Here is a 17,740-nt window from a genome sequence, read left to right on the forward strand (position 1 = left end):
TCAGCAGGGGAGACCTACTATATGCAATATACGTCGACTAAAGAGTCGATCCCTTCAAAAACACTTACAAAAAAAAATTGCATATAGAGAGTTTTGATTCTGTATAGGCAAACAGAGTCAAACAATTGATACAGATTGTACAAAAATACGAATGTTACGAATGTCAAATACGCACCCTGACATATACACAAAAACTATTTAAAACATTTAATACAAATTGTACAAAATGTACAAACATAACAGTACTAATAGGCAACCTATATATATACGCCTTGAATTGTGATGAGTTGATTAGTTATTAGAAACTATAACCACTCTACATACAAAAAATATGTCAAAAACTTTAATTATAACTTCGGACAGGAAACGCCCACTCAGAATTTTAGTAGTAGTAGTAAACAATAACGATAACTTAAATTTTATCCTGAAATTGAGTCAGTTTACTATAACATATCCACAAGTGAGGAAATCACCAACCTTGTGAAGTACTACAGTTATCACATAACACGTAAGTCTTAACAGAATATTTTACAAAAGCTATAAAATGCAAACTAGATTCCGAAAGCCTATGCCTAGATCACAACGAATTCTACATGAGACCTTCGCGAACCTAGTAGAATATTGTTATAACTTGCTTACGATGATTAAAGAAATGTTATCGTTTAAAATTAGTTGTGGAATCAGCCAACCTAGTCGTATTGTACGATACTTGCATTGTCGAATACTTAGAAACACTTATAGAGACGCATACAACCGTTTGGTTATACGGTATAGACAGCAAGAGTATAGAAGCCGACAGACTATAACAGACGAATTACGGGCAGTAGCACGCCAAATAGAGAATCTGAGAGACACAGTCCTCCTCATTTCTGGACATTGTACTCTCCCCACTATCCACGAAGAGTAAACTAGATTAAAACTGATTCTTATAATCTGATTTCTAACAATGATGTACGGACGTATCCTAACGATATAAAAGTTTTGCATATGATAAAACCTCTTGTACATATGTGTATTGATGTAAAATACTTATATTCTCATATATCTCTATGTAATTATTGAAAACGATAGGAATTTAATCGCATAAATCATAGTTGAGATATCAAAAAGAACATAGCAAGAAATTTTGTTATTTATAAAAGTTATCATAAACCAAGTGAATGTAAGCTAGACTAAGCACCTTGTAACAATAAACTTTAATTATGTATCTAACTAAATTAAGGAACAGACAATAATACTTATAGAGTAGCTACGTAAACGGGAGTTGTACACAACAAATACTAAATCAGTAAATAACAGTGTATATGCTACTTAAAATTGCTATATTTATTTTAACAAAAGTAAATAATCTTTAGAAAGGTATAAAATTTTTTTTTGACAAATATTTTTCTTTGGTGAAAACTTAAAATTAAATCAATGTTGAAAACAGAACATAAACTTTTATTTTTACAGTAGTTGAAAAACATTATGATAGTAAGAAGTTTTCTGACAATTTAACATCTTAGTTAATATAATTTGGACATAAGCTGTATAATGGCACATAATAAAACTTCGAGATTGCTAATACGATTAATTGAACGCTAAATGTTGAATTTGTACATATAAAAAGCACATAGCCTAATAACAAGCCAACGGGAGCCAAAAATTTAACTCTCCTTGTTGGAAACAAGACTTAGTTTCAAATCTAAAGGGACATAAGAACATTTTACCTTGAGACTTTAAACTTTATGACTATTGTATTGAAATTTAAAAGGGAAACGCTATTTACTCTAAGCCTTACTAATTAAATAAAACTTCCTTAATGAGATCATCCAATCAATGATATTACTTTAATTACTTGAATCACAAACAGTCTTTACATGAGTTTTCTTAAAAATACTTGAATAAGCGTATGTAAATAACTTTGTCTAACGTCAGTCTTTCGGTCTACTTAGGTATTGGTTACAAAAAAAAATATATATGCTATTTACAAGTCCTCTCTATATCACAGCACAATTAAAATTCACGATTAATGCACAGGGATGGATATAAATGAAATTTAGAGAAAAGGTACTGAGGTGCGAGTTCGATTAAATATCTATATATACATGACCCTTACAAGCTAACAAGAATGAATAAACTGCGACATAAGGCTGTAATTACAGTTGTTAATATACTATTGAGAAAAGAAAAGGATTAGTTCGCTTACGAAGAAAGTAATTAAGAATTGAATGAAGTTTTAAATTATGGGCATAAAGAAAATACAACCTTATAATCATTTCCTTACATACTAAATATCCTTACAGACTAAACATATATATACATAATATAATGGCAGAAGTGTAAATTAATGTTTGGCTTTGTACAGTATAAAAAGTCATAATGTCTAATAACAAAAGTCTTTACTTCATAGTGATTACTATTTTGACTAGTTACATAAGAATAGAAAATCTGTAAATTTAGTCACATGTTGTCTAAAACTGGTCATTGTCTTAAAATTTGTATGTCATATTTTCAACCAAGCTAACAGCGCCACTTTACGGCGTACGTCTAGGGAACGTGGGACCCCGACGTCGAGGGACTCCCTCAACGCCGGAATCCTCTGTCCTGTTATTATCTGAGGAATGCGTAGCTGAATTGAAGCTACTCTCCGCTGATGTTATCTCTTCCAAGATGGCAGGAGTTGGAGTACGCATGGAGCGGCGCAAACGTTCTAAACTGAGGACCCGCAGTGGAGTGGGGTACTCGATCTCATCAGTCACCGCATTAAATCTAATGGGCGGGAGATCGGCGTCCTCGATATCGTCAACCAGTGGGACTAAACTGGCCGCATCCTAAAATTAAGAAAAGGGACATTATTAGACAATCATTTTAATGAATGTTCACAAGAGAATGTATCAACGCTTATCCATATATGTTTGTGAGACATTTTTTTTTATACATCACTAATACTTTATCCAGAATCTTGATATTAACTATTAGGAAGGAGTTACACCATAGTTAAGGTAAAGTTATTGTCTAAAAGCATAGCTATCTGAGCTAAACAGCCTAGTCTAAGTTACGTAATTTTTGCAACGAAGAAATATTATAAGAGCTTATCAAACTTACCACAGACAAATCAGCTGCAGATGGAGATTCAATGCGACTAAGGCACATAATAGAGCTCAAGGAAGAGCTGTCGCTGGATCCCTCAGCTGTCCTCTCAGAACTGACCCGATTACACCTCCCCATATTGGTGTAGAACTGCGTCAGGGGGATGGAGTTGGTCGCCTAAAACATAATAGATCTTATTAGTTTAATCGCAATGCCAACAAAGAATCTAGGAAAATCAGGAAATGAGAATGCCTAAAATCCTGTAAAGCTATATGATTAGGTAGCAATTCAACCCATTTTATACTAGAACTAAAATCTTAGATCGGTTCAAAAATGCTTATGCAACCATACATTTTAAGATTAATATTCTACCAATAAAAGAATTTTAGTTGCAAATACCTCTGGATACGTGTACAAATATACAGCCTCTTTCTGAAAATTAATAGAAAAACTAAAGCATGGATACTTACATGTAAACGCTCTGTTTGATCAAAGATCAACGAACGGAAGCCAGGGCTTCCCGTCGATGTGTCCAATCCCGCAGGCACATTACTTCCAGTAACTCGATCCTCAGTGGCAGACAGACGGTGTACGGCAAACAGCCCAACTCTGGACCTTACTTCTGCTGGAGTCGATGGACTAGCAGAGGGAGCCTAAAACAAAAAGAAAACATTAAAGTCTTGATCTAACATTTAAACCCCCAATGAGAAACGTGCGGCACGAGCAAACTCTTAATCTTCCCAGAGGGAAATAATATTAGGTTGCTAATTAAGATTTTAGTAAAGGTTAACTGGTATCTCAATTTAATTGCGGTAACCGAGCGGATTTCTCTGGCGACATAAAACGACGACAAACGGTGAGCGATATATATGGAAGAGCCGAAAGTCAACGTTGAGGAAGTGAGAATAGGACAGAACAACCCTGCAACAACATGATGCTTTATTAGACAAAACGGGTGGCTAGAAAAAATTATACAAAACAGAAAAGAAATATACAACAGAAGAAAACTCACCTGTGTATCTGACAGAATATCATCAATCTCAGAGGACGCGGCTTCATACATGGTGTCCGACGGCTCCGCAGTTGGCGACATAGCCCCAGATCTAGTCCTGTTGGTCCTGTTACCGCAGTGAAGAAGCTCAATGGTCCTGACGCCTATGTTTCGGAGGCGCGTACATACATCTCTTATCCAGCGAGCCAGCGACCTGTCTGAGGTGTTGTCAATACGTGTTAGAGTCTCAAGCCCTACAGCACCGAAGAAGACCACTATGAGAGCACATGAAAACAAGCCTAAACCCAACAACATGTTAATTAAGCCATCCATGTTGAATGTGTCCAGACTCGTCTTCTGGTCTCTCCTCGACTCGGCAGACCCAGAATCACCTCCGGCAACATCGTCACCAATGTCACCGCAGGAGTTCTGCATCACCGAATTGAGGAGAGACCAGATGATTTGTATCGTTCTACTAAGCATCAGTGAGAGATGCTCGTTGCCAAACATCTCCCCCTGATCCCTTTCGGACTCTACAGTATCAAAAGTACTTGTACTCCCATAGTCATCGACATCAGCAAGGCTTGGCATCCCAGACTGGTCGCTGTACACTGAACTCGAGTCGTCTAAGGAGTTTTCAAGAAACGAGGAATTGGCAAGAGTGGCCGCAGCCGCTCTCATTGATTCCTCGAATCTTTCCTTAATATTCTGATGCGCGTCCAAACTGTCAGGTATATACATTATGAGCGAATGTAAATTTAAAATAGAGGACTAGAGATTCTGAAAGGCAATATAGTAAAGTTAATTTTATGAAAAAGACTGTACACACGAATATTTTTTTTTGTATTCTAAGCAACTATGGTTGAACCTCCTAACCATTAAAACTTTGATTTATCATCTAAAAGTAAAAACTCTTTAAGTTAAAGAATATGTAATTAATCTTACATGATTCAACGCTTAAAAATAGCTATCGTTAAGCTATTCAAACATTAAAACTTTGTTTTATTAGATTCAATTAAGTTAAAGAATATGTAATTAATTTTACATGATTCAACGCTTAAAAATAGCTATCGCTGAGCTATCAAAAAACATATTCATTATGATGTATCAAGCAATTAAAAACTTATGTACTAGCTAAATCTGAATATCTTCAATGATGTTTTAAAAACACTTTAGATAAAGCTAGCTAAATATAATTTTTGTAAGCGACCATTTTAAAATAAATATGGTTGAGTTACTCGTAACGTAAATAACCTATCAATTAGCGTCATTATAATTGAATTAAGTAAAAAGAAAATCTTATTTTAAAACCTATAGTAAAATTATTTTAGAAGATTTGAATCAGGACTCAATAAGTTTTGATTATAAAAAGGGGAACGCTGTAATCAAAAGTTAAAACGAATAGAATGATGGAACATATCTGTGTCAATATAAGTTTTGTTTACGATGAACGAATTTAACTTTTGCAGACGGAAAACGTAAACAAAACAAGGTACATCAATTTACCTGATGACTCAGATATGTCCTATCAAAACTACAAATATTATATAAAACAAAATTGTCATATATTGAAGATGTACCCATATTGCTTCTAACTCACTTTCGTTTAAAAATACAGTGATAAAGGCCTTATCGACGAAGAAAATAAGAATCTTGAGTCTTCAATAGCGGCTAACGAATGCAATAATGGGCATATCAACGATCTATAACATAAAAACATTCATATAAAACAAACGGGTTACTATATTTTATCACTTTTATATAAATTCTCTTGGAATTTAGCGGTAAAATTAAACACTCGAACGCAAGCTCCGCTCGCAAAGACAATTATTATATAAATGAGCATAATTACTGGGCCGCCAGCTTTTTATAACCTCGCTCAAATCCAACCCCTATCACTTTTGACCGCCCAAAACATAAACAAAGGGTTGACAACTTATTGTTACGTAAAATTTAATTACGGACGTCGAACGATATATTTTGTAGATATTAAGTCTATAAGGTACACTTGACAACGACGTAATGTAAGATATTAGTCTTTAAAATGATTAAAATTTATTCATGTTAAAAATAACATAAATACAGCTAATGCCAACAATGGTATAAACCATATGTACATATACAAAATATACAAACAAAGGGTTACCAACTATTGTTAGTAAAATCTTATATTTTTACATACATACGAGTAATGTAACCAAAGAAAATAATACGATATGTAAATACTAATTGTACTTATACATTTTTATATAAAATATTGTTTATATTCAGGAAACAGTTATATTTAACAGAAATAGAGATAACTAACCAATCCATTATAGGTCTATCTGTAACGAAAGAATTTCTAGAATATCCCAGGGATAAAAGGATTAATAAAAGATTATTAAAACTTCTTTTGTTTAGATTACCATAGCCAGGATACCCCAAGGAACCGGTTGGAGCACGCGCACTAACTCTTTTTAGGATCTACCATGGACCAGCCTGGAGATAACCTAGATGATCATGGAGTATTGGAGCCCTACCACCACCCTACCTTGGACGGATTGCGGTTGTGTTCCTGTCAACACCTTGACACTATAGACGAGAACAACAACATTATCACCACACCAGAGTACGATGGATTCTCAGAGAACCTGTCCATCACCATCAGGAATTTCTTGTTAAATACAGCCCTGAATACCAGAGAAGATAGTAGAGTGGAGACCGATAGTGACATTAGCTCCAGCAGCACACTATCCCTCTCTACAAATGACCTCAACCAACTCTACTATGACCTGGAAAATCACTCAATCACCTTGGACGAGAATGGTAACGAGGTAGCACAAGTGGACGCCCTTGGCTACATATCTACCTCACCCCCAACTTCAACCTACACTTCGAACGGGAGCACTTCACCACCTAGTTCATCATCAGAAGAAGCTGAACTATCCAGAACAACCAACGCAAAAACATTTATTGATGTGACAATGTTAGATAAAACTAAACCCCTCAAGAAAAGAATGTATTCTATTTGGGAGGTTTATCATCTTGTATACCCAGCTATGAAAATACGCAAAGCATACTTTCTTAATGGAAAGCGTATTTAACTTAGCTTGGAATACATTTATAGTTTATTATATATGCCTATATACTGGGACTACTAAACTTTTTCTTTTTCTCTTTTTTCTTTTTTAACAACTTACCCCCATTGGAGATGCGATCCTCAATTTTCAAATTCTTTGAACGTACATATGAGACTTTTACAGAAATGCTTCGCATCCACAACTATCTATCTATGCTTGATATAAAGTCAACACTTTATAGATCATATTATGAACCTTTGATTGACACGTGCCCTGCAATTAACTAGTAGCACTCAGGGGCAAGACACAATTACTTTAGCTAGGCCCAAGGCATTATTTGTATCAATTTATGCATTCATAGGCCTATCCTTACCTATATGACACAATATATGGGTAACGCTAGCCTATTCATGGTAATCTGTATGTGATTTGCTAATAGTATATGTTTATTAAAGATATTATGTTTATAGTTAATGTAATCATACAAACAACTAGTTCAAATATGTATGCCTACAACCATGCCTGATTTACGTCACATATTAACACACAGATATTTAATTGCACAGACAAACACTAAAATCCTGGTCCAGAGCTAATGTTATAGCATGTACCTCTTGAATTTATTCAGTTATTTACTAACTCTCCTACCATCAACTTCTCTTTCTGGCTTTAAAAGGTAATGACTTAGTTGTTTGGCATGCATTGTAGTTTAAATTTAGGCCCCTTAGTACTTAGCATGAATTGAGCTCAGGCCTTATGTTAGAACTCTAACACTTAGCACAATTCACTGCTTGGGACTTAGGGCATATTTCTGTCCTACTCTACTTATAATTTTAACACTTATCCTGTAAATATTTTCATACATAACTTATGCACTTGTGATATAAATACACTTTATAAAAACATTTTCCTTCCTTAATACTTAATATACTTATACAATTCTGATCGAATATCAAAACCAACCATTTATTCTTAGGTTAAAGCAACATAATACTTCGCGTGGGTCTTTTGTTGAGCTTCCACCAGCTCAACCAAATTCGTATTATACTTGTGGGAATAGAGGGTTAAGCATTCTAAACAAACGAACCGACGATGAGAATGTCTATGTGTATTGCATTAAAATTAGGTTTTAGTAGTACTCATAGAAGAGCGGTCTCCATACCTAACTATGGACAAACGCCCCATTCGCACACACACACGGCTGCCAGCAGGAGGCCCCACAGGACCATCCACCAATGGGAGAGGCTTCCAGGTAACCATCTTCCTCGTACACGCGGCTGGGGATCTTCAGCTCTGGTCACGGCTGCTTCTTGGGGCTGGACACGGCTGGGCTGCTCCTGGCTAGATACAAATTTCCATTGAGCGTTATCTGTATGCGGCCTAGGCACCCCGATACCCTCCCCAATGACAGACTGGCAAGCGACTGGCACTTGCCTGGGTGTCGGCTCCCCTAGCCCTAAGTGCTCCCTTCCCTTGTCCAAGGCATGCCCAGTGGCATGGGGCTGAAGTGCATGTGGCACAGGCTCGCCCTTACTCACTGCCCTCCCCTGCCCTAGGAACTCAGGTGCATGTGGCACAGGCAAGTCCTTATTTTCCCAAATTTCAATCTCCCCAGCCTCAGGTGCAGGGGGCACAGGCAAGGCTGGGTGTTTACAATATTTTGGATACAACACATTTAACGAATTCAACTTATCCTGATGTTGAGCAGCTGGGTTCCCTTGGCTGGCAGGGGGCTCTGGATGGCATGTAGCTGGACTCTCCCTGCAGGCTGGTGGCGCTGGCTGGCATGTAGCTGGGCTCTCCCTGCAGGCTGATGGCGCTGGCTGGCTGGGGGTGACGGGTGTCACCCCTTCCTCTGGGACCGCTGGCTCGTTCCAGGACTCAGGTCTCTCGGTGGCGGCGACGGTTGTCGCCCCAGGCACCAGGTGGGAGGCGCTGGATAGCACCCCCCCATCATCCCAGGTGGCGACGCCGGGTGGCGTCCCATACATCGATGCAGAGGTGCTGGCTAGCACCTCCTGCCTCTCTCGTTCAGCGGCTGCCAGGGCCTCCCCATACACCGTCTCAGGGACGCTGGGCAGCGCCCCTCCACTCTTGCTGGGTAGGCTCAGTCGGGCAGGTTCCATCATGTTGAGGCTAAAAGGCTGGGGCCTCAGCACCTCTGGCTCGGCTATGTTGTTGGGCTGTATCAGCTCTGGCCCCAGATGGTTAAGACTGAAGCCTAGGCCAACCCGGTTGGGTTCAGCCGCGCCGCCCAGTACGTTGATCCTAGCTGGGACAGTCCCAAACTGCGGCATCCCATCGGCTCGGTCCGCAGCTCTGGGGGCGGCTGCTTGCTGTGGTGGTGCTGGGGGCGCGCTCCCTTCCATATGGGCCACTCTGCTGGGCTTCCCTGGAGGGGCACCCTTGTCGGCGGTGCGCCTGCGGCTGGCTACCTGGGCCCAGTCGGCTCTACAATCGGCCGCCGTGTGACCGTCATAGTGGCAACGCTCACACTTGGCAGAACGGTCACGGCGTGGCTGGGTGCGTCTCTCCTCTAGGCTAACTTCCACAGGCGTTGGGCAGTCTCGAGCTCGGTGGCCTCTCCCCTGGCAGCGGTAGCAGCGGCCTGGAACCTTGTCATCTGGAGCGACCTTCCCCATCTGGTGGAGACCCGGAGCCAAGGAGCCAATCTCCATTGGCTCCGACTCGTCATATTGGGGCAACTGGATGCAGGCAGATCCAGTCAGCCCGTCGGTCGAGTCCACTAAGCACACACCTTCCTTCAGCTGCTTAGTAACCATGGTCACGGTGAACATGGCCTTACGAGTGTACTCAGGTACACTCGTAATTTCATGGTTCATCATGAGGCGTTTTACGTTGGCGTTACGAATTCCACGATTTAATTCGTCCACCAACAACTCAAGATCCTCATGGTTGTAGGCGTCCCTATACAAGGCGCACTTAGTTGATATGTACGCTTGTATAGGTTCTGTCGAGTGTTGCTTGTAATCCCTAAACGCTTGTTTAAGCGTTTGGGATTCAAAAGCAGGGCGAAATAGCAACTCACACTCGGTCTTGACCTGTTCGTAGGTCAAGGCTTGGCCTGCCTCGCCAAACAGATGGGACGCCATTTCCGCCGCTTGCCCTACCAGTGACAGTAGTAGGGCGTTGCGGCGGTTGAGGGAATCATGAGGTGGTACGCGGTAAGCCGCCCATGACATCTCAAGTCTGCGGATATGTGCCGACCAGGATTGCTTGGGCGGCCCTCTAAACTCCGGCAGATTGCTCAGCATCAGCTTGCGGTACTCGGCTGGGGCCGGCTGAGGGTCATCCTGGAGCCATCCTGGGGCTTGGTCACCTCCTGGGGCTTGATGCTGGTCCATTGGATCAACGGTGAAACGGCGGGCACAAAGTTATACAGTACTAAAATTGAATGGTTTGTCACTTGAGGCTTCCTAGCCTAACAGCCAACACTGTTTGTATCACTAGGTTGGGAGTTTAGTTACAAAGATATAGCTTAGCTGTACTTATCACTAGTTAGGTGTTGAGGTTGTAGGGTAGGCTGGTAGAGGTAGATAGATGTTGAGGGTCTGAACTGCTGTCAGGAACTGATTGGGTTTTCCCTTATCACACTAGAGCTAGAAGGAAAGAAACTTGCAATTCTTTATTTGCTAAAAATACCCCTGTTAAATGCTATGGAGTAGCTCCGCTCTGGTGTGAGTGTGTGTGTGTGTGTGTGTGTGTGTGTGTGTGTGCGTGGAATCTCCTGTCCTTGTAACGCGCGTTCGCGCCGTCAAATCCGCGCACACGGGGAAAACGCGCTCTCACCCCTCAACTCGCTCTCTCATTGGTCCGCTTCGTCCGTTGGATTTATGATATTTTCCGCACTCTGTTGCGCTACCCGTGAATGGCGCTCTGTGTATCCGATCGCTAGCTCCACACTACAGACGGACTTAGTCTAGTGTGGGTAGGAAGGGGGAAGCGCGTGAGGGGACGGGGGTAACTCCGTCCGTTCCCCCTGTGAGGGAGGGGGGTAACTGTGTGCTGGTGTAATAGGGCCTTTTCTTCTTAATCTTAGGCTTATCTATTATATCACCCTGATTGTATTTGCCTTCAATGGAGAGGGGCCCCTCCCTGTCCCTTGGAATAAGGGGTGTATTGTTGTTGTGCTGTGGGCTTGAGATTGTTTTGATTATATTACATCTAGCTTCTATTTTTGTCCTTATCACAATTGCATAACAGATTTGTTTACTAACTCTGTTCTATTTTTAGCTGTTATCACAATACACAGTAATCCAAGCCTGTTCTATTCTTAGATTTATCACAACACAACAATTTGTTTGCCAAGCTTTGCTCATAAATCTATTGTTTGGCCATCACACTAGGGTGGTAATCCCTGCAAATGTGATATAATATCTGTTTTCTAGATGGGTGGCTGCGTTGTAGCTTCTCAGGATACTCGGGGTTGACGTAGTTTTTCTCTGTTCTGGTGCACTACACTCGTATGTTAGCTCGCAGCTTGCAGCTATGTGGCATGTTTCAGCCTATCGGCGGCAGGGAATGTCCCGTCCTGCTAGCGCCGCTGATCCAAATCCGGCTGATGGCGGCAGGGAATGTCCCGTCCTGCTAGCGCCACTGGTTCGGATCCTGCTATTTCTTGCAGTAAAGTTGGCCTATTTCCAGCCGTTTACACTTATTTGGCTTGTTTCAGCCGGTCCGCAGGCCTGTTTCAGCCCTTTTGGCGCTCAATTCTCCGTTAGATATCAGCGCTGCTCGCGGTTATTCGTCAGATTTCGCTGTCTCGCTTCCACAACTGCCGGATGCAGAGTTAAACTTTGCTGTCCAGGGTGGGTAATTCAGGTTGCTTGCGTCAGTTTTGCCAGATTCACTGCTGGGAGTACCTTAGCCTCAGATGCGCGTCTGCTCTACACTTGTGGTTCACCGTAATCTCACACAGCTGTCACCAAAGTTGTGGTATCCGCCGAGGATAAATGGCAGACACCGGAGTTCAATTAGATTACGGCAGTGTGACAGACGTGGACACCTTACTATAGAGAAGCTACGCTTCTCTAGCTTTCACTAGATAATGATCAACATCTATTTTCAGTTGTCACTTTATTGAAGGGTTAAGAGATACTGAAGCTATATACAACAAACAATAATTACATGGATAGGAATAAATAATCATAACATAAAAGCATAAATAATACATATACAGTGGTCAGTTTGGGCAATAATGATTCCCCCATCCCTGGAAAGGGCGGGGGAGAATTAAGAATACAGTTAACCATAATAAACATGACAGATTCAATCATTAATTCTAAGCGTAGGGAGGGGGTCACTAGACCCCTTCCCCAGGACTCGGGGGAGGGCCATTGACCCTCCACCGAACCCCAGATCAGGGGTGCCATAGACATGGCTCACGGTTGCCGAATACCACAATACAATTGCCTAACACTAAAATAAACTTTTTTCTTCTGGCCTCCCAACAGTGGGTAGGCAAGAAATTTGAGAATAGACTAGACATATCAACCTATATAAATGAGGGGAGCAGTGTTCTTGGGGGATAAGATAATGGACGATAGATTGTTTTAGGAATCTCTAATAATGATAAATAAAATTACCCTTTCTGTAAATAGTTTAAATAAACTAATTAAGATTCTAAACTATTAGATAAAGTTTTTAAGTAAATAAATGAGAGAACTTGTTTATAAAACTTTGGGTACCAGTGCAATTCATAAGTCCCCAACCTTTTCAATAATTTCAGATGTACTTTTGAACAATTTACGAAACTATTAAGTTTGATATTACCAAAATCTTAAGATAAAAACCTGAGAAAATAATTTGACCAAATGCCCTGGGTAATGACCCAATCAAATCCTAATTGGATTTGTTTAGAAAAATACAAAAAAACTTATTTATAAAATAAAATCTTTTTTTTTGTTATTAAGCTGAATAGTTTGCTTCTAAATTAATGAGAAATTATTGTAAATTATTTAAATAATTACGATTTATTTTGGGGGAGGATAGGTTAAACAAAATCCTTTAGGTCATATTCCTGAAGATTGTGGGAAAGTCAGCCCCCATTCCCCCATTTAAAACAATCAAATACACCAATGATTGATTATTTAGTGCATTTACCACAAGATGCTTAAAGTTCTATGAATCTAAAGGGATAAGACAATTGCCGATAAATTAATGTACATTCCCAATTATGACACACACAATTAATCCTTCTGTATACTAAAATTTGTGGTTTAAACGTTTGAACACTTAACTTAATGAATTAGCCAATCAAATTTCACTAAGTGTCCAAAGTTGGTTTACAAATAAGAAAATGTTATAATAGGACTTTGGGGACCAATGTAATAAATATCACATTGCCTCCCTCACCCTCTAGGAACCAAAGAAAACTGTCACACTAAAAAAAATGATAATTAGGAGGGTGGGGAATTATTTTCCATGAATATTTATTTTAAATTTATTTTAGATTAAGGTAGGAAGGGGGGAGGCGGGGGGGGGGGGAATTTCTGCTGTCGCTGTGGATTTCAGGGAAACAGCGGATTATTCTAATATTTATAATACCTTTTCTTCCCGAATAGCTTCTGCAAAGATACCTCCTTTGTCCAATATTAGCTGAGCAAAACTAAAAATAATATATTTAAAATACATTATCAATTTATCTACTTATCAACAGTGCAGTTGTCCTAATTAAAAAAAATAAGATCGTTCATTACTATTATCTAATTATTAAACCCTTTGATTGCACGAGCCTTGTCTGAGAAGTCCTAACTGTGCATGCATGGTAATGAGTTGCGCCTATATATATATAGGCCAAGGCATTCTCCCTACTATTTATGTCGCGCACCTGACATAGTAGCAGTAGGAACGTCTTCAGTTTTAACGCGGTGTCGGTCCGAGATTAGAACCTGTAACCTCCTCATACTAATAATTTTTTGAATAAACGTCACACGTGAAATATCTTCTAGTATTGATTTGAAACCGATAAATATCCGCCGGATTAGAACTAATTATAAGCTATAAAAAAGCATATATCGTATTATAGACAATTTTTCTACGAATCATAAAATTAACACTAGTTTTGTTAGCCCGAGCCTGTTCGGCTCCTTGGATCCAACACAACTGGAACTAATCTTTTGATTTTTCATTTTACTATCCGCGGAAATCTGTCTATAATACGATGAATAAATATACCTGTATAATCTATTATTTGGATCTCTACCTTCTTCCATAACATAATCATACAAACTTCGAGTTACAATCATCAATGGTTTATCTAAACACAAAACCTGTCACCATGGATCAAAGAAGATGATAAAAGTCCCTCCACAGATTATGACGCCATACGATAGAATAGCCGATGAGAGGCCAGTATACACTGTAATTGACCAACGGTAAAATGTATGCTGGCCTCTCATTGGTTATTATATCGTATGACGTCATAATCTGTGGAGGGACTTTAATCATCAAAAGGGACTTGGATCAAAGCGTAGCGCGTCCGCTCTTCGTCGAAGAGGTGATAGGTTTGAATATCAACTAAAAACGTTGAATAATAAACGCAAAAACTCTTAGTATGTATATTTGGTAAATGTGAGCGTAGATTTATAAACTAACTAAGATATTGCCATATGTAATGTTATATGGATAAATATTATGTTTGTATAAATTTTTAGTGAAATAAAACATCACGAAACCTTTCTATGATACTACTACTAAAACGATTGAGTTCTTCAATTTAGGGAAGCTTTACATAATACCCGAGATAGATTTACATTTTAAGATTTATGCTTTAGAATAGTTTTATGCTATCTTTAATTAATCTTAAAATACAGAGTCTCTAGATGCTAAGAACGCAATCACATGTATAATACAAAGTAAAAGTATGTCTGACTGTCTGTAGTATCCAAAAATATGGCCACCTTTCCCAAACAATAATCAAATTTATGTGATTGGGGTGGAGTAGCCCCAACATCCCCTTTGGAGGGAAGCCCCTAGAGACTAGGGGGAGAAACCACCAGTTTAGTAGTAGCATTTATGTGGGATACACCACCCCCATTTTTTATTTCCAGAGAAGCTTAACTTTATGAACTGAAATATATAGAGGGAGGGGACAATTGGCAGTTTATTACACTAGTCCCCAAAGTCCTATAATAATGTTTTCCTATTTGTTGGCTTGATAACTCAGGGGACTTTAGTGAATTTGAATCTACAGAAGGGGTATTTTTTGTATTTCATCATTTGGGATGTACTTGAATTTATCGGTCAATGTCTTATCCTTTTAGATCCCTGACTGAATTACCTATAAGATGAACAATTCCATTTTGAACAGGTATATTCCCCTTCACAATTCTTGATACAACCAAACCTAGATAAATAGATAGATAGATCATAGATGATTAGATATATATGTATATATATAAATCAAATATAGATAGATAGATAATTCTATTTTGAACTGGTATATTTCCCTTTACAATTCTTGATACAACCAAACCTAGATAAATAGATAGATAGTTTAGTAGATTGAAATAGACATACAGATATACAGACCGACGATGGCAATAGAACGTACCTGAACAGTTAAAAAAGGCAGACAAATATACATAGAACTGATTGACAGATATATAAACGTCTATTTTTGACTTTTGAAAACTTAAAAGGGGCATTTGCACATGACAAAACAGAGTTACCAATTTATAATTTTAAAAAAATCTCTTTGTTTATCTAGTCCGGAGCCGTAGCCGTTTTTTAACGAAAATTACGGCTCCGGCTACAGCAAAATATGGCGGCTCCCGGCTCCGGCTCCGCAACACTGCATATTAGATTCCTCTTCTCAAACCTTTAATTAAAACACCTTATTTTAGACAGACAGACAAATGGATAGACAGACAAGCTGATGAAAAATAATATACAGACAAACATACCTAGAGTTCTAACCCTATCAAAAACGTTTTTCAAATTCGTTTAATTACCCCTCTCAAACCTGTTAAAACTTCTTATTTTAGACAGACAGACAAACAAATAGATGGATATACAGACCAGCTGATGAACATACAAACAAAAACATACCTGGAGTTCTAACCCTATCAAAAACGTTTTTCAAATACGTTCGATTACCCCTCTCAAACCTTTTAAAACTTCTTATTTTAGACAGACTGACAGCTCCAGAGAGATGGATATACAGACAAGCTGACGATTATACAAACAAAAACATACCTGGAGGATGAACCCTATCACCAACGATGGTATTGGAACGGACCATAACACTACCTCCCTCCAGACTAGGCTGCATGCTCACATTTACCCTAAAAAACATTGATATTTAGATTTTTAGATTAAAATTATTGGTTGAAAAGTTTGACTACTGTTGGTTTGAATATAGAATTTATCATAGTACCCAAATCTATAAAGCGAAGGAATAAAATAATTTTAATTTCCAATGTCTCCTCCCTCCCTAAACTTTAGCAAATATTGAAGTTATCAGTTACAGAATTCCACGTATAAAATTATTTTCTATTGTTTTAACTCGATAAATTTTGTACTTGATAAAATAATATTGAAGTGAAGAACGGGTTGTAAATTAATTCAGTATTCCTCGTAGATATGTTGTTATTTCATATGCTCCCTATCTATAAAAAAATATTATAATGTATTTTTTTGTCTAAAATGTTTTCCTATTTTATTGGCTTTTTAGAGGAAGCTTTATAAATATCTTTTGGTGTTTTCAGGCTGTTTTTCTGTCATCCCCCACCATCCCCTTGGGGCGAAGCTACTAGTATTCTTATATAAGATTGAATCAAATATTCAGGGCTTTCACTTGATATTTTTGTTATTCACCAAAAAAAAATGTATAACCCAAGAAAAATACATTTTTTTTCTCCAAAAAGTTAATTTTTGGTCCAATTATGATATAAGGAAATTGCCAAATGTTCTCATACTTTGTAGGTAATTTATCTTCTCTACTAGAAAGATAAAGGAATATGTTCTAGCAAAACTTCAGAAAAAAATATTCATAATCTGTCATGTCTTTTATTTTGATGTCTTTTTCTCTTGCGTGAAGCGTCTAAAAAATACTGCATTTCAAATTTTCCCTTTTACACCTACTCTTTCAATTTTTACTACGTTAACCTAACAAATATAATGGGGTCAGAGGAAAGTATGGGAAATTCTTCTGATCCAATGACTGAGGCTGTTGGCAACAACAATATGACGTCTGGCTGGCAAACTGCTAGCAGACCAGGTAGACCGAGGCTCCTCAACTCTAGTAGATCAACCAAAATTTGCACATGGAACGTACAAACAATGTACCAGGCAGGAAGAGTAGAAAACATTATTAGAGAAATGACGAAGTACAAGATTGATGTTCTAGGCATCACTGAATCACGATGGACTGGAAGTGGTGACTTCAAACATCTCTCAGGCATGAGAATACTATATTCTGGCCAACAAGATGAGGCACTAGGTCACCACCAGGGAGTAGCACTTATCCTTACAGCCGATGCCTCCAAGGCTCTGATAAGTTGGCTACCACATGGCCCAAGAATAATGGAAGCTTATTTTAAAACCTCTAACAAGAGGATAAATCTGCGGCTAATACTAGTCTATGCCCCAA

At 38.8% G+C, this 17,740-nt stretch overlaps 2 protein-coding genes across 2 annotated transcripts in view; both read right to left on the reverse strand.

The window, feature by feature from the left end:
• LOC145326069 (fasciclin-1-like) overlaps nucleotides 1-17,740 on the reverse strand; it is an 82,260-nt gene that overhangs the window by 23,391 nt on the left and 41,129 nt on the right. Inside the window, exons 13-16 of the mRNA XM_080169164.1 lie at nucleotides 16,345-16,433; nucleotides 15,428-15,493; nucleotides 14,323-14,404; nucleotides 13,693-13,753 (exon numbers count right to left, since the gene is read on the reverse strand). Of these exons, the coding sequence (XP_080025290.1) occupies nucleotides 13,693-13,753; nucleotides 14,323-14,404; nucleotides 15,428-15,493; nucleotides 16,345-16,433 (298 nt within the window). The remainder of the gene's footprint in view (nucleotides 1-13,692; nucleotides 13,754-14,322; nucleotides 14,405-15,427; nucleotides 15,494-16,344; nucleotides 16,434-17,740) is intronic.
• Nucleotides 1,985-3,486, reverse strand: LOC145325420 (uncharacterized). The gene is made up of 2 exons (XM_080168406.1): nucleotides 3,088-3,486; nucleotides 1,985-2,813 (listed from the first exon to the last, which is right to left on the reverse strand). Exons 1-2 carry the CDS (start codon nucleotides 3,208-3,210, stop codon nucleotides 2,517-2,519), a joined length of 420 nt encoding a protein of 139 aa, XP_080024532.1. The 5' UTR covers nucleotides 3,211-3,486; the 3' UTR covers nucleotides 1,985-2,516.

Source organism: Acartia tonsa, chromosome 8 (assembly GCF_053477335.1).
Source record: "Acartia tonsa isolate MP-2025a chromosome 8, ASM5347733v1, whole genome shotgun sequence".
Lineage (NCBI taxonomy): Eukaryota > Metazoa > Arthropoda > Copepoda > Calanoida > Acartiidae > Acartia > Acartia tonsa.

Excerpts from the sequence above, each read along its gene's own strand:
- LOC145325420 (XM_080168406.1), bottom strand. The coding sequence starts at position 3,210 with ATGGGGAGGTGTAATCGGGTCAGTTCTGAGAGGACAGCTGAGGGATCC. Across the intron at positions 2,814-3,087 it reads CTGCAGCTGATTTGTCTGTG|GATGCGGCCAGTTTAGTCCC; the intron begins GTAAGTTTGATA and ends TCTTAATTTTAG.